The 23,073-nt window shown below is 45.1% G+C and overlaps 1 protein-coding gene across 1 annotated transcript in view; it reads left to right on the plus strand.

Moving 5' to 3' along the window:
• Positions 1–23,073, plus strand: part of SDK1 (sidekick cell adhesion molecule 1) — a 718,540-nt gene that overhangs the window by 263,176 nt on the left and 432,291 nt on the right. Inside the window, exon 2 of the mRNA XM_068967809.1 lies at positions 9,766–9,925. Coding sequence (XP_068823910.1) covers positions 9,766–9,925 — 160 coding nt within the window. The remainder of the gene's footprint in view (positions 1–9,765; positions 9,926–23,073) is intronic.

A 23,073-nucleotide genomic window follows, 5' to 3' on the forward strand; every position in this document is an offset into this window, starting at 1 on the left:
TAGGCATGCACATATAATCTGACTTCAAGTCTTTTTAAGATACATGTAACCAGAATATTTCCTGCCACTCTGTGGCTTTCATATTCATTATCTTAACAGTGCATTTGTTTCAAGTCACATTTTGAGATAATCTCGTTATTTTGCTGATTAGGAAACTCCAGTGTAGGAAGCTGAGTTACGCAAGCTCACAGAGCTGGTGGGACTTGAACTGTGGTGGTCCGCCTCCTGAGTCTTTGCTCTAAGCAGCTCTGATGTATGAATACAAGTACCTCTCTTTGAGAACCCCTTACTGTTTATGACTTTGCTGAAATCAATAGGCATTGTCTACTCGTATTTAGATATTCTTAAGAAGTTCTTTTCCCATGTAATTTTCTTGGTCTAAAATTAATCCTTCACCATTTAGGTCTCTTCCGAGTCCCAGTTTTATGTCAGCTCACATGTGATAGGTACTCACCAGTCTGCATTAATCAGAGAAAGATAAATCGCACCTGAGTTTCTTTTCTTGGACCTTCTGGCCTTTGATTTGGAGTTTTAGGATTATTTGAAAAAATATTGGAAAGAAATATTATACCATGTTCAAGAAAAATGTTGGTTATTTCTGATAACCGTCCTCTTACTTTGGTTGGTCATACTTTTATACCACAGACCATAGAAATGAGAATTTAGTGCAATTCTACTTTGAAATAAAATACTGGAGAGCTGGAAGCTTATTGCAGTTCAGAGAAATAGGGAAATTGTCTTTTATCCCGCTGCCTCTTACTATTAATTTATATGCTGAAATAGATTAGCACCGTGCAGGACCAAACCAGTACATAGATACAGCCATTTGTATTTTACCTTCAGCTTCACTGTAGATTAATCTCAGTGAAAGCTTGAATGGCTTCTTAGGGGAAGACATTGGAAGGGTAGTTTTACCCCATGAGTCCCCTTAAATATGCTGTTAATTCACATTGATTTTAGGGAAAACAGAGATAATCAGTTTGACTTCCCCCTGACTGAATGCGTCGGCAAGCTGCTCACAGTGCTGTTTAATGGAAATCTCGGAGACCCCTCCTGCTTTCCTGTTTGCACACACACAGTTCCAAACTCCAACGGAACACTGCCGCGCTCTTTCTAGATGAACTTTTGAACAGAAAATGATGACTCTACCTTGAAATTGAGGTGTACGCGGTGACCGTTTGAGCTGTTTTCTCCTGCTGATTTCAGCGCTCCCAGAGGACAGTCAGCAGCCGGCCCTGGCCTCCTCCTCGTAGTGCGCTCAGCTGTCCTGGCCGCTGGTCCCCAAGCCCTGTCCCCAGCCAAGCTTAGCAACCACTGCTACCCCCCAGGCCTGTCCTCTTCATCCTCAGGGGGCCTCTCCAGGGGCACGAGGATGGCGCCCTGCCCACCTTTCAGAGCTGAGTCCAGGCCCAGACGTACAGACAAACGGCTCATGCAAGTTCCCTTAGCCGGGAGGGAGGCGTGCCATGCCAGAACGATTCTCATTTGTCATAAAGGATGAGACAGTTCTCTAACAAGCCTCCAGAAGCCTTTGGGGGCCACCGTGTAGCTGGAGCAGCGCAGTGAGCTGGACCCGAGCCTCTTGGTTCCGTCCGGCCATGGACCTCAGCCCCTGAGGAGTCCGGGTCTGTCAGGTTGCTCTGGACGCTGGACCCCTCAGCCAGGGAGGGTCTGCGGCCCTGAACCGCACTGCGGGCCGTCTCGGGCCCCGGCTCGTGGTTGTGGCTCACCTCCTCTGTCGCCCTTGGTGTGCTCTCCGGCCCATGACTCCTCAGGGCAGGGATGAGCTGTGTCGTTGGGCAGCCAGGAGCCGCTCAGCAGCTGAGGAGTGGTGAGGAGGTGATGATGAGGTGTGACGTGGGCCAGGAGCCCCTTCTGTGCAAAGCTCTGCCCAGGCCGGGAAGGGGTGAGGGTCTGGCTGCTGTGGGTCAGAGAAGCTGCTGTGCGGGGTTGGGGGGTGGAAGCCTGGCTTACAGTTCAACCTCCAGTCCTGCCCTGTCAGCAGCACTTAGGAGAGAGTGGCAGTGTGAGAACACCCGATTCCTGTGTCTCGTGGCCATCCTGATAGGTTCGGCTTATCATGTTTGCAATCAGATCTGTCGATACTTGTTCAGTTGTAGCTACCTTTCGCCCTGAAGTTTGTGATATTCATTCATTTTACAAGGCAGAGGTAGAAACATGTGAAGTGACATGCAGAGAAGTTGGCTAACGTTTTTAGCCACAGAATGTGATGGTATATCCTACTATATTTGAAAGTCTGTCACTGGAAAATGTTTGTTTCTGATAAGGTAGAAGTAAGAGGCCCTAGAATTAGCTGGGACGGCAGAGCCAGTGTCTCTTCCTCTTTCTTCTCTCTGTGCTTCTTCCTTCTTCATCTAAGCTTAGCACTAGGTGGCCACAGAAAGTGCAGGTTGAAACAGCTAGTCTTAAAACACATAGAGGACTTTTTCCTGAGACAGTTATCTTATAGGATCATCTTTCTACATTGTTGTGTGACCTTTCCATATTTGCAGATTTAACTGTAGGAGACCATATCTAATCATATACTTAAAGTTTACCTTAGAAATACATTTAAAATGCACAACAGTTGTTTTAAAAACATTAATACTACTATTATGAAAAAAGCACAACGTGGTGTGAGATTAAATTACCGGCTTCGATAGGTGTATGTAGTGACCTGCGGGCAGCTGAAATCTGAATGACTGTATTTATGGGAAAGAGTTTTCCACCCATATTTTTCTGAGTAGCTGTTCACAAATGATGCATTACGCCCTGTGCTTATGTTTCTCGCTGGGTTTGAAAAATAAAACTTTCCGTTAGTGGTAAATTCATAAGCTTGGGGCGTGAAAATGTTTGAATTTGATATAAAAGAAGTTTTGAAAGGAAGATTAGTGGTTTAAAGCAAAAGATTAGTCGCCCTGGGAAATTCAGCTGTCGAGAAAGCCGAGCTCAGTAACGCCAGGTCCTGCTCCAGCTGATTGCTCCCTCACACTGAGATTCCTAATCTTCCCACTGCACTCCCACCTGACTGGCAGCGCTGATTACCACAGCTTCATACGTTCTCCATCACAGAGCGCAGGGGGCTCCTCTGCTTCAGAACCCCCTTGTTTGTGGCAGGTTGATTCCTCCACTAAGTGGAAGGTGATTATTATTATTTCTTTACCCATTATCACTTTAAAACAGAGAAGAAGGGAAGTTACCGAACAGGTTACAATTAGTGGTGGTCGTGGCTGAAATTCTCTCATGGGCAGCGTTGCAAGAATCACCTGAAGTTTGACTTTCTTAGCACCTAATAGCTGATTCCCATCCATTCTGCCATGAAAGTGTCTGGTACCAGATCCTCCATATTCCATGGGAAGCAGATAATTAAACCCACGCCGAGGCCCACTTCCACACGGGAGGCTAGCCTGGAACTACAGGACATGCCTCCCCTTCAGAGCATCTCAGCCTCTGGCTTCCCCATGGAAATGACTCCCACGGAGGCACATGGTCACGGTTCCCTTCTAGATGAACAGAAGATGGTCTTCGTATTGGATAGGTAAAGGTAAAGCCGTTTACATTTTATCAGAAAACCTTTAAGGTCCATTTAGGGAAATGACTTCTACATCATAAAACCAAGATGTTGTCTTGAGAGAGCATTATGTCCCTTCCTTCCCTCTGGATGGACCTTAAATGTGTATTATCCAGGCAGATGAGGCTCGCTCTCTCCTCAGTGATTTGTATTCTATTTCATCATATGTGAAAATGGAAATATCACAGTTTTTCTTAGTAATTCACTGAGGATTCTATGAATGTTCATTGAATGAATACAGAAGCATACTTAATTTCTGCTCATTCTTCCTGAAGGAGGAGAGATCTGTTAGTCATTACCTGGGAAAACACACACACTCACACACACTCACACACTCACACACACTCACACACACACACACACACTCTCACACATACACACACACACACACTCTCACACATACACACTCACACACACTCTCACACATACACACACACACTCTCTCACACATACACACTCACACACACACATACTCTCACACACACACTCACACACACTCTCACATACACACACACTCACACACACACACTCTCACACATACACACACACACTCACACACACACACACTCTCACACATACACACTCACACTCACACACTCACACACACATACTCTCACACACACACTCACACACTCTCACACATACACACACACACTCACACACACACACTCAAACATACACACACACTCACACACACACACACACTCACACATACACACACACACTCACACACACACACACACAACCCCAGCACCAGGCCGAGCCCTGACCTTTCCCCAGGCCAGTCTGATGACCCTGTCTCGGGTAACTCGGTCACGTTTGTCTTTATGGATCTGTTCAGACTCTTTCTGCTCCATGTAAAGTATATAAAGATCACAGACTTTTGTAGGGGTCTGAGCAGACCTGAATACTAACCCTTCCGCTTCTCTTTCTCTTCCCAAAGCTTTTATGTTTTGTTACCTTTAAACCCTCTTAACTTCACGATCTACTCTCTATACTTCAGTGCTAAATAGTTCTAGGTTCAGAAAGATTACCTGTGTTATTCTGCACATCGGCTAATCTACATTAAAATGCTTGTTGTAATTAATAATTTTAAATTAGACATTCAGTTTTCCATAACATTGACATAGGTACTACCCTTCTTCCTACGATAAATGCTAGAGTCTGTGCTAACTGTAATTGTAGGCATTTAGATCACAAGGTTTCCGCTTGCCAGCTGTTTGAAACTATTCTTTTCAAAAACCTTTTTTCTACTAGATCACAGTATCCAGCCCGGTTTGTGTATAGTACAGGCATATTTGTGAAGAAGCGCTAGTCTTTTAGCCATTTATGACTCTGAGATCCCGTGGACTGTAGACTGCCAGGCTCCTCTGTCTGTGGAATTCTCCAGGCAAGAATACTAAAGTGGGTAACCATTCTCTTCTCCAGAGAATCTTCCCAATCCAGGGAAGATTCCTGTATTGCAGGCGGATTCTTTACCATCTGAGCCACCAGGGAAGCCCATAGGCCTGTTTATTAAACTGTGAATACTTAGAAAACTTGAATTATTACGGTATTTACATTTAGAACATGTATATGTTAAATCAGTGATGCCGTCAATTATACAACAAAATCAAGTATTTGAGCATCTATCTTGAAGCCTTTTTCTTTCGAAAAGATGTGTGGTTTTGTTTTTTCATGATTCATTCTTGTAGGACATTGGAGCCACATGAAGGCATTTCTCTCTCTGTTGTTGAATACAGTGCAAATGGTGAGGTGCTGGACTGTAGCTCTGCCAGTCCCGAGATATCAAAGCTATGTCCATTGCAGCTCAGCTCTATTAGACTGCTTGGGTCATGACACTGGATGATTTTAGCTGAAATACATAGCAAAAGGGGCTTCCCTGATAGCTCAGTTGGTAAAGAATCTGCCTGCAATGCAGGAGACCTGGGTTTGATTCCCTGGGAAGATCCCCTGGAGAAGGGAAAGGCTACCCACTGCAGTATTCTGGCCCGGAGAATTCCAGGGACTGTATAGTCTGGGGTCGCAAAGAGTGGAACACGACTGAGCAACTTTCACATAGAGAAAAGGGAAACTGGACACACGGTTGACATTCAGAGCCTACAGTCTGCTTGAATTATAACCTAGAGTAGGCGATGTGTGGCAGTAGCCATGGAGCTCTGGGGCTGGGACGAGGGTTGACTGCTCCAGCCCTTGAGTTAGGTTAGGGTCACAGTATCGGACGTTTCACCAGCCCTGCTCCTGTGCTAGACTGAGGCTGTCACCTCTGACGGGACAGAAAGTGTGCCCCGTCCTCCTACCCCCGGCGCTGGTGACAGGGTCAGCATGTGCTTCTTGAACAGGAAGCGGTGTGAGTCAGAGATCCAAGTCTCCTTCTGGACACCCCTCTCTCCTTCACCCCTGAATTCAGTCCGTCGTCGTCTCTTTTGCCACCTGAACCTTCCTTCAGAGCGGTCCATGCCCCCCCGCCTGCACCACCACGCTCAGCCCTGTTCCCTGACCCAGCCTGCCATCGCCCTTCAGAGCGTTTCCTGGGTTACTGCAGGGGCCTCCTGCCTGGTCTGCCCCCACTGCTCGGGCCCTCTTCGCTCCTTCTCCACGACTCTGCAGCCAAAATGAGCTTTAACTGCGCAGCCCCTTCACAGCCTTCCTGCTGTCGTTCTGGGCAAATCACCATCATCATCGTACTGACGGTGCTTTAGACCAAGGCCTGTGAATAGGGTGGCCACACAATCCATCATTCACACGAGAACGCTTCTGAACGTGAAGTGGGCGCCACTGAGACCCACACAAGGGTGCTGTGGGGCAGGTGTGCGCCTGCCGTGCCTGCCCCCTGGCGCTCCCGGAGCTGCAGCGCTGCTCGCGGTCACTCTCTGTGCTGCTGGCGGCGCCTGCCGCCCCTTCCCCCTCGCGCTCCCGGAGCCACAGCGCTGCTTGCGGTCACTCTCTGTGCTTTCCCGCGGCGCCTGCCGCGCCTGCTGCCGCCACACGGCCTTTGCACCTGTTGTCTGAGTATTTGAAAACTACTGACCTTTCAACTGTTAGCTCCTGCCTGGCATCTCACTGTCTCACTGATGCAATTTAGCATTTATTTATTTGAATCAATACTAGTAAGAAAATGGTAGTATTGTATTACCAATATACCAGTTATGGGGTACAGTGGTCTGCACAATGGCAAAATAAACTCTATGTATTTAAATTTATATACTTAGTACAGAAGAAAACGGCTAAACTTACACAATTTAATGTACACATATACTCTCAGTTTTAGCACTGCTAATGTGATATTTGATATTTATTATGCTTTGTCTGACACTGTTCCCACTGTGTCCCCATCTATTTCCCGTGAGGTGATGGGACCAGATGCCATGATCTTCGTTTCCTGAATGTTGAGCTTTAAGCCAACTTTTTCACTCTCCTCTTTCACTTTCATCAAGAGGCTTTTTAGTTCTTATTCACTTTCTGCCATAAAGGTGATGTCTTCTGCATATCTGAAGTTATTGATATTTCTCCTGGCAATCTTGATTCCAGCTTGTGCTTCTTCCAGCCCAGCGTTTCTCATGATGTACTCTGCATATAAGTTAAATAAGCAAGGTGACAATAGACAGCCTTGACGTACTCCTTTTCCTATTTGGAACCAGTCTGTTGTTCCATGTACTCTTGAGAGTCCCTTGGACTACAAAGAGATCCAACCAGTCCAGTGTAAAGAAGATCAGTCCTGGGTGTTCTTTGGAAGGACTGATGCTAAAGCTGAAACTCCAGTACTTTGGCCACCTCAAATGAAGAGTTGACTCACTGGAAAAGACTCTGATGCTGGGAGCGACTGGGGGCAGGAGGAGAAGGGGACGACAGAGGATGAGATGGCTGGTTGGCATCACTGACTCGATGGACGTGAGTCTGAGTGAACTCTGGGAGTTGGCGATGGACAGGGAGGCCTGGTGTGCTGCAATTCATGGGGTCGCAAAGAGTTGGACGTGACTGAGCGACTGAACTGAACTGAACTGATGCTTTATTTGAAACATACAGTAATTTAAAAGTTCAGTTTTGTAATTCTACAAATTTACCAAATATTTGAAGTTATGATAGAGATTCTTGAGAAGGTTTCTCTATTGAGAAATCTGTGATATTTAGAGTTATGATATACAGAGTAGCTGGATTCTGGAACAGATTGCATGTGTGTCTGATTCTTTGCGACTCCGTGGACTGTAGCCTGCCAGAGACTTTCCAGACAAGAACACTGGGGAGGAGGGCTGCCATGCCCTCCTCCAGGGGATCTTCCTGACTCAGGGAGCAAACCTGTGCCTCTTGCGTCCCCGGCATCGGCAGGCAGGTTTCGTTACCACTGGTGCCATGTTGGAAGCCCCTGGAACAGATTGCCTGGGGTTTAAATCATCATTTTGCCACATACCATCTCGGTGGCCATGAACAAATCAGTTTCCCTCTGCCTCTCTTTACACATTTTTAAAGTGGGTATAATAACGATGTCTATTTTAGAGGGCTTCTGTGAGGATTAAATCAGGTAACGTACGTAAACCACTTGGAGCAGTCTCCAGCACAGTGGACACTGAGTCAAGCCTAGCTGTCGCTGTTATTTGCATTGTTATTATATTTATTCATTGAGCAAATATTTATACTTTTTTCCTGGCATTGGTCTCAGAACTCTGACGTGATTAATACAGGGCAGGGGAATCTGCTGAGTTTAAGTCAGGGTTTGTTCGGGCATGTGGGTGGGAGGAGCTCTGTGAACCTGGAGGATGGGAATTCATCAGCTTGCAGGAGGCTGAGGGGACTACCCAGGGTGGGGAAGGAGCATGACGGGCCCCCCGAGGCAGAAGGGGCTTCTTCTAGTTCAAGAGTTATGGCAGAATGTGCCGGGTGTGCGTCCCTGAGTCAAGGCAGTAGGAGGCCTGAAGGACAGACTGTGCGGCTGTGCCCCAGGGCTTCTGTTAGAAAAATGAGAGGCCGTCCATTCTACGTGTTTTACTGATGAAGACACAAAAATCCACGTGTCCTGATCCGGATCACAGAGAGTCAGCAGCTAGCACTGGAAGCAAGTCTCCTGTGGGTTTTTTTTCCAAATTAATGAAGCATCATACAAAAATTGCACAAGTCAGACAGAATGACTTTCTGAGTTCTCACAGTGAGAGCCCCTGTGTCCCCACGCCTTGGCGTGCTTGCCACTGCTGCCCTGCTGCGCCCGCCCCCCCGCACCCCTCCCCGAGAGGCACCTTACCTCTGCTCAGCCCAGCACCGCAGACCAGCTCTGCCTGGGCTTGAACTTTATGAACTTCTGCATGGAAGCGTTGTGCTGTCATCCTTTTCCGACTGGCGTCTCTCACTGCACGTGTGTCTGTGAGGTCCATCCGTGGCGTCATGGGTTGTGTATGGCAGTAATGGGTTCGTCACAGTTGCTGCGAGCTGTTCCTCTGTGTGAATACACACGGATTTCCGGCGTGATAGCCCCTGAATGTCACCATGAGATGAAGCGTGTGTGTGAGGTGAAAGCTGGATTGAGACTCATGGCATTTACATCTGTAGGTTAATATTGCTTATCCTACTCTTTTTTTCAGCTAAGTGAAGGTTGTATTTTTCTTGTAGAACCAAAGTATATAACTTTGATGGTCATACTTTGAGAGTACGATGTTTAGTCACTGAGTCGTGTCCGAGTGTTCTGCGACCCTATGGACTGTAGCCCGCCAGGCTCCTCTGTCCCTGGGATTTCCCTGACAAGAAGGCTGGAGTGGGTTGACATTTGTTTCTCCAAGGGCTCTTTCTGACCCCGGGATGGAACCCAAGTTTCCTGCGTTGGCAGGTGGATTCTTTATCACTGAGCCACCAGGGAAGCCCACTTTGAGAGTATAACGCCATGTTAAAACAAAGGCTTGCATCAGCAGAGATTGCTTGATGTGTGATAAGTAAGTGTTAATCACGAATGGAAAATAGACTAGCTTGCCAGGTGCTTTAAGATGGTCCTGTCATAGAACATCAGCCTTTTGAAATGTTACCTAGGGGAATGCAGGTTTCTAGGGGGTGAAGGATAATTTGCTACTTAATTGGGCCAAATGGCTGCCATTTCTACTTTTTAAAATTAGGTCTTTCAATAAAGTGATTGATTAATTGGATGAATCCAATTCTCATGTGTACTCCATTCAGTTTTTTTTTCCTTTCTCTCTCCTTTCTCTTTAATATTTCAGATGACGTTGTGCCGTACTTTAAAACAGAGCCAGGCCTTCCACAGATCCACCTGGAAGGGAACCGCCTCGTGCTCACTTGCCTTGCGGAAGGGAGCTGGCCTTTGGAGTTCAAGTGGACGCACAACGACAGTGAGCTCACCACCTACACCAGCGAATACAAGTAATTGATTCCTTGAAAATAAGATTGCATTTCACAGTGGAATATTCAGAGTATTTGCCTTATAGGCCGTGATCGCGCGGGGTGGGGAGAATATTGGATTGCATTGGTAATGCATTAAGGATTAAGGGGATATATTTGAACATGTAATCAGAGTGTGATTTACTATTCCAACACAGGTTGTATTTACACTCAGGAAGTCTGTCATTATATTTGTAAGAGTAAGCCCCTTAGTGAAATTGCCAGACCCAAAGAAGCTGTAGTTACAGAGGAATGCAAATAGCAGCTTCAGCTGATGGAACTTGCCGTCCTGAGGCAACAGTCCTGCCCACCAGCATTGTTCCTGCCTAAAGAGCATCACAGCTTTCTACGGGTCAGAGCTTCTGGAGCTCTGGCTGCCAACAAGCCTGCCCTGGCTGACGGGCACAGATGGAACTCTGGGAGGGTGGGCATGAGCACAGCGTATAGTCAGCAAAAGTGAGCATCACTGGACTGGGGCCGGGGTGGGGGTGTCGGGGGTGCTCAGTACAGGGGACTGAGAGGGGGCCGGGGTGGGGGTGTCGGGGGGACCCAGTACAGGGGACTGAGAGGGGATGGGGTGAGGATGTCGGGGGGACCCAGTTCAGGGGACTGAGAGGGGGCCGGGGTAGGCATGTTGAGGGGGACCCTGTACAGAGGACTGAGAGGGCCAGGGGTGAGGGTGTCAGGGGGACCCAGTTCAGGGGACTGAGAGGGGGCCGGGGTGGGCATGTTGGGGGGACTGAGAGGGGGAAGCTGGAGATCAGGTCTGAGGTGCGGCTTCTCCAGGAAGCATGTGGACCAGCTTCCCAGCCTTGGGACCTCGAGGCAGCGCTTGAGGTCTTCCAGGTGTGTCTTCCCGCCTCCTTTTCTATGCGGGGACAGTACTGGATGCAATTCTAAGTGGGATGGAGAATCACTGACGGCCAAACATTCCTAGAGGCCCCAAAGTCAGCAGGATTCAGTAGTGCTGCGCTCTTAGTTAAAGGAAATAAGAAAGAGAATTGAAGACCTAGAGGTGTTTTAAGTAGAGTAATGAGCTTCTCCACAGGGGGCATAGCCCACCGTGTACTCTTTACCCCAGAAGTTATAACATGGTGGTCCAGGAACCACAGTCAGCCTACCTAGAATGTGGTGTGCTTATTTTAAATATCAGTTAAGATATATATATGTGTGTGTATATACAACCAGTATTTGTTCCTCAGTTGATTGCCAGTATTTAACACTTATAAGATTTCACATAAAATTCTGCTTTTTGGGCCCTCTGGAACAATTAGCAGGCTTGGGCTCCCGGGTGCACACAGAAGCAGGTGCTAGGTGGCACAGTGCTGTGTGCCGGCAGGGACATCCATTTCTCAGCACTCTCTGGTCCCCACCCTGTAACACCCCACTTGCTCTGTGCGGCCCTGGTGTCCAGCTGCCCTGTGTGGACAGAGGAGCCTGTGTCCTCCTCTCATCATTCGATCTGTACCGTGAGAGGACCTGCTGTTCTGAGAGCAATTGATCACAATAGTTAAGGGCATGTTGAAGTCAAACAGACCTAGGTTCGAATCTCAGCTCACCACCAGTTACATTAGCGGTATTACTTTGAACAAGCTGTCTGTTAGCCCCACTTTCAATAACCTGCAAAATGGGGGTGATCAAGCCTCGTCTGTGGTGTTGTGAGCATTGACAGGCTCTCATGTATGTGAAACAGCATACTTTCTGGCCCACAAGCAACAGGTAATAAATTGTAGGCAACATTATATGTTGTTGTAATATGACACAGGGCTTGGTTTATTAGAAGGGGGTATAAGAAAGCAAAAAAGAAACAGTGAATTTAGGAATGAGAGCTGTTATGAGCTTTGATGGCAGATGACTTGGGTTCAAATACTACTATTCAACTTACTATCTTTGGACAAGTTATCTAACCCAGTTTGATCTTTTCCCATCTGTAAAATGGGTATAATAAAACCCACCCTAGAGGGTTCTCATGAAAATTAAGTGATACGATGTTTCAGATGCCCCAGGAAGAAGGAAGTGAGGTTTCAAAGAATCCATCTTGTTTTTCCTCATGAAAAGCAGTGATGTGGGTGGTCCATAACAGTGGTCTTGAAACTGGGGGACATGCCATGGACGGTGGCAGAGGAATGGTCTCCGGACCTTCAGTTTCCACGGGCGTGTTAGTGGAGCTGCCTGAGAACGCACCTCTGTGACGGTGCTGCCGTTCTCTTTCTGTGCCTGCTTTGCATTGTCTCTCCCACTTCACAGACAAGCGCACCCCTTTCCCAGTCTGAATCTTCTGTGAAACCACATCCTCAGCGCACAAGACTAGCACAGTTTAAAACCTTGGGCTTGGAACTTCCCTGGTGGTCCAGAGATTAGGACTCCGAACTCCCAGTGCAGGGAGCCTCCAGTTAGATCCCTGGTCAGGGAACTAGATCCCACGTGCTGCACCTAAGATTCTGCACGCTGCAACGAAGATCACAGATCCCACGTGCTGCCACCAAGACCTGGCTCAGCCAAATAAATAATTATTAAAAAGTAAAGCAAAATACCGGGCTTGAAGAAGCCTCTTTTAAACATCCCCCAGAGCTTCTTGCCTTCTCGCTATACGTACTTCTTTCAAGGGCAGAGTGTGACGCTAACAATGGGGTCTTTGGCCCACTCTTGGGATTTTCCTAATTTGGATGTCTGTAGGTGGTCAGCAAGAGCGGTACCATTTTCTTGTGAACACCCTTCCCTTTTCCATTCTCCAGCCATCATCAAAGTATATATTGTGCCTCAAGGAATGTTAATGAGAACAAAGCAGGGAGACATCTGCAAGAAACCCCGCAGGCCAGGTGCCTTGTTGTATCCAGGCTACAAACTTAGCGTCCAGCTCCGTGGCTTACACATTAACACAAAATAGAATTACAGTTTTCAAGATTTGTCAGAAAGAAAACGTCTGCTGAGAAATACTCTTCTCTGAAGTACACTTGTCTCCATTTCACCTACCCAGAAAGGAGAAGAGCTTGGCAAGGCCTCAGTGGCAGATCGCAATGAGGGCGAGTGTGTGTGCGTGTGTGTAAAGTTCTGTTTATTTTCTTCAAATCAGTGTTCCCTCTTGATGTAGAAAGACCACGCACTATAGGAAAGTTGATGCTTTATATTTTCTCATTCATTTGGAAGACACTTTCATTAACTTTTGGAAAAAGGTATCATTTGAGCTTCCAAGTCCAAGTTCATTTGTATTGCCTCAGTGTGCTTTGCTTGCTGGTCTGCATCGGCCTCTTTGCTACGTGTTTGTCTCTCTGTGTTCTCATTAGATTTAAATTAACTGTATGTAGATATGTGGTCAATAACTTTTCTTTTTGTAGTTAATTTCTATCCAGTTCTGTTCATTCTGATAAATAACTTTCCACTCACTAAAACGTAAAGTAATTGCGGGAGAAAAAAACACTTTCACTCAAGAAGCATATCTTCTTTCTATGATTTTACTGTTCAATGATGATTTTTCAAAATTTGTAATACATATATGTTGTTTTGATTAGCTGTATAGTAACAATAATTACAATCAACATGTAATCCACATGAAAATTTTTTAAGTGCTTAGAATATTTTGGTCAAAGGATATTCTTTTAAAGTTATCATTTACTTGTATATTTTTATTTCAGAGAAGTATGTTGGATAATAAATGATGAGTATCTTTCACGTATGGACACTTGTCACATTAAAAGAAAATTCTGTGGGGTGAGCAGATTTAGTACTCAAGTTCAAAGAGTAAAAAGAAACTATATGAGAGTTCTGTCTGTTCATTTTTAAGAAATAAATATTGTGGATATCAAAATAATTATATTATTTAAATTCCATTGGATACTTTTAAAACTGTGTGACAGTTTTATTTTAAAATGCCAAAACATACACTGTGCCATTATTATATGTGCAACTATTTAGACTTCTCTATGAGAGAACATCTTTGGTGTCAACTTAAAAATAACGCAAGGAGACTAAGCTTTTTGCATGGCTCTTTGGAGCAGCAACTTTACCTGTTAGCCTGACACACCCTGGATAATTCCCAGGAAGACAAAGCGCTGTTGCTTGTATTGAAGCAGGATTCATTTTATATTTATATATGGTTCATTATATATGCACCATTGAAATAAAGTAGATGCTTCACTACCATTTCACCAGAAACTCGTTAAGAAGAAATGGGTTATTCTGAAGCAAAAACGGTTTAGGTTAGACGTGATGAATTATATTCTTTGCACTGAGGGCTTCAGACACTGAGATGGGTTATCAAGGATCCATTGTATTTTGTCATCATTTTTTTCAGGATATAAAACCTGTCTAAAAGTCCTAGGCTATTTTTTCAAATGACTCTTTTATCTGCTTCCTTCCAGTAAGCACATTCGGCTGTCATATGTTAGCCTTCACGAGGCTGATGTAAGTCTCAAATTGAAAACCATGGATGCTCTATGAAATGGGAGCTGTATTCCTACCTAGCATTGAGGCCCTTTTTCTCCTCCGCTCCACCCTTTGGTGTGGACAATGAAAATACTAACCCTAAAAAAGCAAATAATATAAACTGAGCTTGTCCATCTTGGCTAAAAATAGCATGTTTGTTGCTGCTTGTGTTACAAACTGCAGGAGGAATTTCGGTGAGTTTCAAATGTTACGTTAATCGTACTGATGCTTGTCTCTATGTTTAAGCACAGGTGTGGCTACGCTGGGAAAATGAGAGCAGTTCAGTGATTAAACAAGGTTGCATAAGTGTCATAGGCAGATTTGTATTTTTTTTTCTGCCAGAAAATATTTACTGTAAATTATTTTTTCTGCTTTGGAATAAAGACTTTTTTTGTAATTATATTCAAGATATATGTGTGTGTGTGTGTGTATATATGTATATATGTCTGTCTGTATGTATGTATGTATGTCTGTATACATGCATGCATGCATGCATGTGTGTATGTATGTATGTATGCATGTCTGTCTGTATGTATGCATGTCTGTCTGTAGTATATGTATGTATGCATGTATGCATGCATGCATGTATGTGTGTATGCATGCATGCATGCATGTGTGTGTGTCTGTATGTATGTATGTATGTCTGCATGTATGTATGGCCGCCCAAAATTTCTAGTGCTAGGCACTCCAGCAGGAGGAATAACTGGATGCTTTGCTGAAGATCTTATAGTCTCCTTTCGTGATCTATCTTCTATTACAGTATAAACAGTAGAAATTTGATGGATATTTATTTTTCATTTCACTAAAGAATAGGAATGGTTAAGGGGAAAGTTACTTTTTCGTATGTCCTATAAAGGGACAAAAATTCTACAATATCAATAAAATTTAATAAATACCTGGGAATAACTTTATAGGAAATGAGTAGAGTATGAAGAAAAATAGAAAACCTCACTGAGAGCTATAAGGGTGAATTCTAGATAGGAAATCTAAACAACCATAAAGTGGGACAAAGTATACAGAATAATTGTTTTCAGGATACTGGGCCTCAGGCAACTGAAGGTGTGATACCTGAGGGATGGAAAACTGACACGGTGAGCCCTCTGATCGCCCGACTCGCTGCCCTGAGAGAACTTCCAGGCTGTGCCACAGAGAGGGAGAACACAGGTGAAGCCGGGAGGCACCGAGCCCTGAGCTGAGGGCAGCCGAGAGTTGCGAGAGATCAAGGCAGAGGACTGGAGGGGAGAGAGTCAAGGCAGAGGACTGGAGGGGAGAGAGCCGCGCAGAGAGGACTGGAGGGGAGAGAGCCGCGCAGAGAGGACTGGAGGGGAGAGAGCCGCGCAGAGAGGACTGGAGGGGAGAGAGCCGCGCAGAGAGGACTGGAGGGGAGAGAGCCGTGCAGAGAGCGAGCGAGCTCTGGAGATCTGCAGAGGTCCTTTTCCTGAGTATTTAGCAGATTATTTGCCAGCACATTCATGTAAGGAGACTGCCCAAGTCCAGGAAACCAGATACCCAAGAAGTGGAGGCTCACACAGGGCTGGGTTGAGTGCCTTTTCTCAGCAGCCAAACTGAAAAACCTCATAATTCACGGCATTATTGGATAGGGTAACGGAAGGGTCTTGGGTCTGTAGTGGGGAATTAACTAACCCTGGACCAACTACAGCTCTGGTCCTGCCTGAGGAATCTTAAAAGACCAGAAAGGATCAAACTGTTTCTAAGTATCTTTGCAGCAGTGGTGAACAAAGCTCAGGAGTATTTATAGGAAGACACAAATAGCACCAAATAAATCCCATCACCAAGCAGGGTAGAATTCACAGTGTCTGGAATCCAGTCAGAGATTATTAGGGATGTAAAGAGGCAGGAAAGCAGGATCCAAAACGAGAAAGATCAATCCACCAAAACCAAACCAAAGCTGACACAGATGTTAGAAGAGAGTGGTATTGAAACACGATAACTGTATTCCATGTCATCAAAGTAGAGACATGAAAGATACTAAAAGGCAGAAGATATTTATAAGGATGAAGCCCATAACATCTGAGATGAAAGGCACAATGGGTGAGACTCTCAGCAGATCAGGCACTGCAGGAGGACACACTAGTAAACTTGAAAGCAGCGATGTAATGGGCCCCCGGGCAGCCCAGCTGATAGAGAGCCCGCCTGCAACGCAGGAGGCCCAGGCTTGGCTCCTGGGTCGGGAAGTTCGCCTGGAGAGGGGATGGGCTACACACTCCAAAATATTCGTAGACTTCAAAATAGAGCAGCGCAACTGCTCAAGACGAAAGGCAGGGACTTGCCTGGCAGTCCAGTGGCTAAGATTCTGTGTTTCTGATGCACGGTATGCAGGTTTGATCACTGGTCAGGGAACTAAGATCCTATGTGCCGTGCAGCTCAGTCAAAAATAAAGAAATGAATAAAAATGAAAGATAGAAAAAATGAACACAATGAAAAGACCATTAGTGATTCCAGGAGAACATCACATGGCCTAATATATGTATAAGTTGGATACCCAAGATGGGGGGTGGTAAAGTATCTGAATAAATAATATTCAAAAATGTTTGCATTTGATGAAAACTACAAACTCATCAATACAAGAAACTGAGCAGATCCCAATAATGGAGTTACTAGCCAGTATAATAAGAAAAAAATAAAAAGCATCTAGATTGTAAGAGGATATGTAAATTTATTGAAGGTTACATGATTGTAGAAAATATAATATTGTCTTTTAAAAAACTGCTAAAATTCACATGTGTTTAGCAGTGTTATAGGATACTGGATGTGGAGAAGGCTATGGCACCCCACTCTAGTACTCTTGCCCGGAAAATCCCCTGGGCGGAGGAGCCTGGTAGCCTGCAGTCCATGGGGTCACTAGGAGTCGGACACGACTGAGCGACTTCACTTTCACTTTTCACTTTCATGCATTGGAGAAGGAAATGGCAACCCACTCCAGTGTTCTTGCCTGGAGAATCCCAGGGATGGGGGAGCCTGGTGGGGTCTATGGGGTCACACAGAGTCGGACACAACTGAAGTGACTTAGCAGCAGCAGCAGCAGGATACTAGATGAGCATGTGAAAGTGAAAGTCGCTTAGTCGCGTCCGACTCTTTGCAGCCCCATGGAATACTCAGTCCATGGAATTCTCTAGGCCAGAATACTGGAGTGGGTGGCTTTTCCCTTCTCCAGGGGATCTTTCCAACCCAGGGATCGAACCCAGGTCCCCCGCATTGCAGGCAGAGTCTCTACCAGCAGAGCCACCAGGGAAGCCCAAGAATCCTGGAGTGGGTACACTGTCCCTTCTCCGGGGGATCTTCCTGACCCAGGAATTGAACCGGGGTCTCCTGCATTGCAGGTGGATTCTTTACCAACTGAACCAACAGAGAAGCTACAGATGACCATACAAGTCACTTATATTTTTGTATACTAGAAAAGAATAGTCTGCAATTTATTAAGATTTATGATTTTTATAAAATATATAACATTTATTTTGTAAAATAAATTATTTTTTGAATATCTTAAAAAATCTTAGAGATGAATTTGACAAGGTGTTCGCAAGATTTTTACACTGAAAACTATAAACCATTGCCTAAGTTTCCTAAAAGAAGACTTAAATAAAAGGACAGATATGCTATGTCCACGTGTCTAAAAACTTAGTATTGCTGCCATGTCAGACTCTCCCAGATTGATTGATTACCTGGCCACACCCTTTGGGTTTAACACCCCGAGGTAGCGCTTCATCACTAAGTCATGAGTTAGACTCCTCTGCCTGTTAGTTATTTTCAGTCCAGTTCAGTAGCTCAGTCGTGTCCGACTCTGTGACCCCGTGGACTGCAGCACGCCAGGCTTCCCTGTCCATCACCAACTCGAAGTCCACCCAAACCCATGCCCATTCAGTCAGGGATGCCATCCAACCATCTCATCCTCTGTTGTCCCCTTCTACTCCTGCCTTCAATCTTTCCCAGCATCAAGGTCTTTTCCAATGAGTCAGCTCTTCTCATCAGGAGTTTAGGGTTGATTGATCGGATCTCCTTGCAGTCCAAGGGACTCTCAAGAGTCTTCTCCAACACCACAGTTCAGAAGCATCAGTTCCTCAGTGCTCAGCTTTCTTTATAGTCCAACTCTCACATCCATACGTGACTACTGGAAAAACCATAGCTTTGAATAGACGGACCTTTGTTGGCAAAATAATGTCTCTGCTTTTTTTTTAATTAACATTTTTTTTGGAAGGATAAGTGCTTTACAGAATTTTGTTGTTTTCTGTCAAACCTCAACATTAGTCAGCCATCAGTTCAGTTCAGTCGCTCAGTTGTGTCCGACTCTTTGCGACCCCATGAATCGCAGCACGCCAGACCTCCCTGTCCATCACCAACTCGCAGAGTTCACTGAGACTCACGTCCATCGAGTCAGTGATGCCATCCACCCATCTCATCCTCTGTCGTCCCCTTCTCCTCCTGCCCCCAATCCCTCCCAGCATCAGAGTCTTTTCCAGTGAGTCAACTCTTCATATGAGGTGGCCAAAGTACTGGAGTTTCAGCTTTAGCATCATTCCTTCCAAAGAAATCCCAGGGCTGACCTCCTTCAGAATGGACTGGTTGGATCTCCTCAGCCATAGGTATACACATATCCCCTCCCTTTTGAACCTCCCTCCCATCTGTCTCCCCATGCCACCCCTCTAGGTTGACACAGAGCCCCACTTTGAGCTTCCTGAGTTGTACAGAAAATTCCTGTTGGCTATCTATTTTACATGCGGTAATGTAGGTTTCCATGTTACCCTTTCCGTACATCGCACCCTCTCCTCCCCTCTCCCCAGGTCCAGAAGTCTATTCTCTGTCTCTCCACTGCTGCCCTGTAAACAAGCTCTTCAGTACCATTCTTCTAGACTCCGTATGCAGGTGTTAGAATACGATGCTTATCTTGCTCCTTCTGACTCTCTTCACTCTGTATAATAGGTTCTAGGTCGTCTCTGCTTTTTAATACGCTTTCTAGGTTGATCATTGCTTTTCTCCCAAGGAGCAAGCGTCTTTTAAATTCATAGCTGCCATCACCATCTGCAGTGATTTTGGAGCCCAAGAAAATAAAGTCTGACACTGTTTCCACTGTTGCCCCATCTATTTCCCATGAAGTGATGGGACCAGATGCCATGATCTTCATTTTCTGAATGTTGAGTTTTAAGCCACCTTTTTCACTCTCCTCTTTCACTTTCATCAAGAGGCTTTTGAGTTCCTCTTCACTTTCTGCCATAAGGGTGGTGTCATCTGAATATCTGAGGTTATTGATATTTCTCCCGGGAATCTTGATTCCAACTTGTGTTTCTTCCAGTCCAGCATTTCTCATGATGTCCTCTGCATATAAGTTAAATAAGCAGGGTGACAATATACAGCCTTGACGGACTCCTTTTCCTATTTGGAACCAGTCTGTTGTTCCATGTCCAGTTCTAACTGTTGCTTCTTGACCCACAAACAAATTTCTCAGGAGGCAGGTCAGGTGGTCTAGTATTCCCATCTCTTGAAGAATTTTTCACAGTTTGTTGTGATCCACACAGTCAAAGGCTTTGGCATAGTCAATAAAGCAGCAATAGATGTTTTTCTGGAACTCTCTTGCTTTTTCCATGATCCAGCGGATGTTGGCAATTTGATCTCTGGTTCCTCTGCCTTTTCTAAAACCAGCTTGAACACCTGGAAGTTGACAGTTCATGTATTGTTGAAGCCTGGTTTGGAGAATTTTGAGTGCTGCTTTGCTAGTGTGTGAGATGAGCACCAATTGTACGGTAGTTTGAGCATTCTTTGGCATTGCCTTTCTTTGGAATTGGAACAAAAACTGACTTTTTCCAGTCCTGTGGCCACTGTTAAGTTTTCCAAATTAGCTGGCATATTGACTGCAGCACTTTCACAGCATCATCTTTTAAGATCTGAAATAGCTCAGCTGGAATTCCGCCACTTCCACTAGCTTTGTTTGTAGTGATGCTTCCTAATGCCCACTTGACTTTGCATTCCAGCATGTCTGGCTCTAGGTGAGTGATCACACCATCGTGGTTATCTGGGTCATGAAGATCTTTTTTTGTATAATTCTACTATTATTCTTGCCACCTCTTCTAAATATCTTCTGCTTCTGTTAGGTACATACCATTTCTTTCCTTTATTGTGCCTATCTTTGCATGAAATGTTTCCTTGGTATTTATAATTTTCTTGAAAAAATCTCTAGTCTTTCTCATTCTATTATTTTCATCTATTTGTTTGCATTGATCACTGAGGAAGGCTCTCTTATCTCTCCTTGCTATTCTTTGGAACTCTGCATTCAAATGGGTATATCTTTCCTTTTATCCTTTGCCTTTCACTTCTCTTCTTTTCTTAGCTATTTGTAAGGCCTCCTCAGACAACCATTTTGTCTTTTTGCATTTCTTTTTCTTGGTGATGGTCTTGATCACTGCCTCTTGTACAGTGTCATGAACCTCCATCTGCAGTTCTTCAGGCATTCTGTCTATTGGGTCTAATCCCTTGAATCTATTTGTCACTTCCATGGTATAATCATAAGATATTTGATTTAGGTCATACCTGAAGGGGCTAGTGGTTTTCCCTACTTTCTTCAATATAAATCTGAATTTGTCATTAAGGAAGGAGTTCATGATCTGAGCCATAGTCAGCACCTGGTCTTGTTTTTGCTGACCGTATAGAGGGTTGGGGAAATATACTCTTCGAAGGCAGAAACAAAACCTTGTATTGCACCAGGACCCAGGAGAAAGGAGCAGTAACCCCACGACAGACTGACCCAGACTTGCCCATGAGTGCCCAGGAGTCTCCGGTGGAGCTGTGTGTCGGCAGTGGCCTGCTGCAGGGTCGGGGGCACTGAGCGCCACAGTGCTTGCATGGGACCTTTGGAAGGCAGTCTCCATTATCTTTCTTACCTCCACCATAGTTCGGCCTCAGGTCGAACAACAGGAGGGAACACAGCCCCACCCATCAATAGAAAATTGGATTAAAGATTTACTGAGCATGGCCTCACTCATCAGAACAAGACCCAGTTTCCCTCTCAGTCAGTCTCTCCTATCAGGAAGCTTCCATAAGCCTCTTGTCCTTATCCATCAAAGGGCCGACAGAATGAAAACCACAATCACAGAAAACTAACCAAGCTGATCACATGGACCACAGCCTTGTCTAACTCAGTGAAACTATGAGCCGTGCTGTGTAGGGCCACCTAAGATAGACGGGTCATGGTGTAGAGTTCTGACAAAACGTGGTCCACTGGAGAAGGGACTGGCAAACCACTTCAGTATTCTTGCCTTGAGAACCCCATGAACAGTATGAAAAGGCAAAAAGATAGGACACTGAAAGATGAACTCCCCAGGTTGGTAGGTGCCCAATATACCACTGGAGATCAATGGAGAAATAACTCCAGAAAGAATGAGGAGAGAGCCAAAGCAAAAACAACACCCAGCTGTGGATGTGACTGGTGATGGAAGTAAAGTCTGATGCTGTAAAGAGCAATATTGCATAGGAACCTGGAAGGTTAGGTCCATGAATCAAGGCAAATTGGAAGTGGTCAAACAGAAGATGGTTAAGAGTGAACATCAACATTTTAGGAATCAGTGAACTGAAATGGACTGGAATGGGTGAATTGAACTCAGATGACCATTGTATCTACAACTGTGGGCAAGAATCTCGTAGAAGAAATGGAGTAACCATCATAGTCAACAAAAGAGTCTGAAATGCAGTACTTGGATGCAGTCTCAAAAACAACAGAATGATCTCTGTTTGTTTCCAAGGCAAACCATTCAATATCACAGTAATCCAAGTCTATGCCCAGAGCAGTAATGCTATAGAAGCTGAAGTTGAATAGTTCTGTGAAGACCTACAAGACCTTCTAGAACTAACACCCAAAAAAGATGTCCTTTTCATTATAGGGGACTGGAATGCAAAAGTAGGAAGTCAAGAGCTACCTGGAGTAACAGGCAAGTTTGGCCTTGGAGTACAAAACGAAGCAGGTCAAAGGCTATCAGAGTCTTTTGTTTTGTTCTTACTCTGCGGGGTTCCCTACTCATCAGGAAAGGTCTGTTTTCTTAAGTGAAGTGTAGCCAGTTGGTCTTGTCACCAACCAGCCAAACTGAGGGTAAGCCCCACCTGCGTTTCCCCACACGGGGCTGAGTCCCCAGATTTCCAGTTTCCCGACCTTGTTTCTGGTCCTTCCTCCTGGTTCACTGCCCTCTGTGAGCTGCCTAGTTCCCAGAAACCACAGTGGGTTGTGTTTTGGTTCATATGAATGAATCAGTCTTGCCCACTTTGACTAAAGTAAGCAGAACCCCGTATAATCTCAAACTCTTAATGCTTGGGGTAGCTTTCTTATTTCCTGGAGCCCAAGATGTGAATGGCTGGGCACTAGGTGTAAAGCTTTCAGCCTAAGTTTGGCCTTTCTTCTATATTACAAAGCTATATTTAAAGCCCTGGAATTAATAAATGAAGTTCTCATTCCTAAGGCATCAGGTCCTTTTGTCAATTTGTGTATAAGCTCTGGCAGGTAAAAGTGGGCAGACTACTCTCATCCCCATCCCAGAGTATCCCATGTTGAATTCCAAGGCTTTCATGGTATGAGTCTGTTCTGTCTTGTTTGATTTTGATCTCTAGTATTAATTGCGTGTCACAAGGCTTATATTCCTCCTGCCCAGTTGTGTATTGTTTATATTTATTTCTGATTTTAATTGACTATCTTTTCAACTCCGTGTGGTCAT

The sequence above is a fragment of the Capricornis sumatraensis genome, chromosome 3 (assembly GCF_032405125.1).
Source record: "Capricornis sumatraensis isolate serow.1 chromosome 3, serow.2, whole genome shotgun sequence".
Taxonomy (NCBI): domain Eukaryota; kingdom Metazoa; phylum Chordata; class Mammalia; order Artiodactyla; family Bovidae; genus Capricornis; species Capricornis sumatraensis.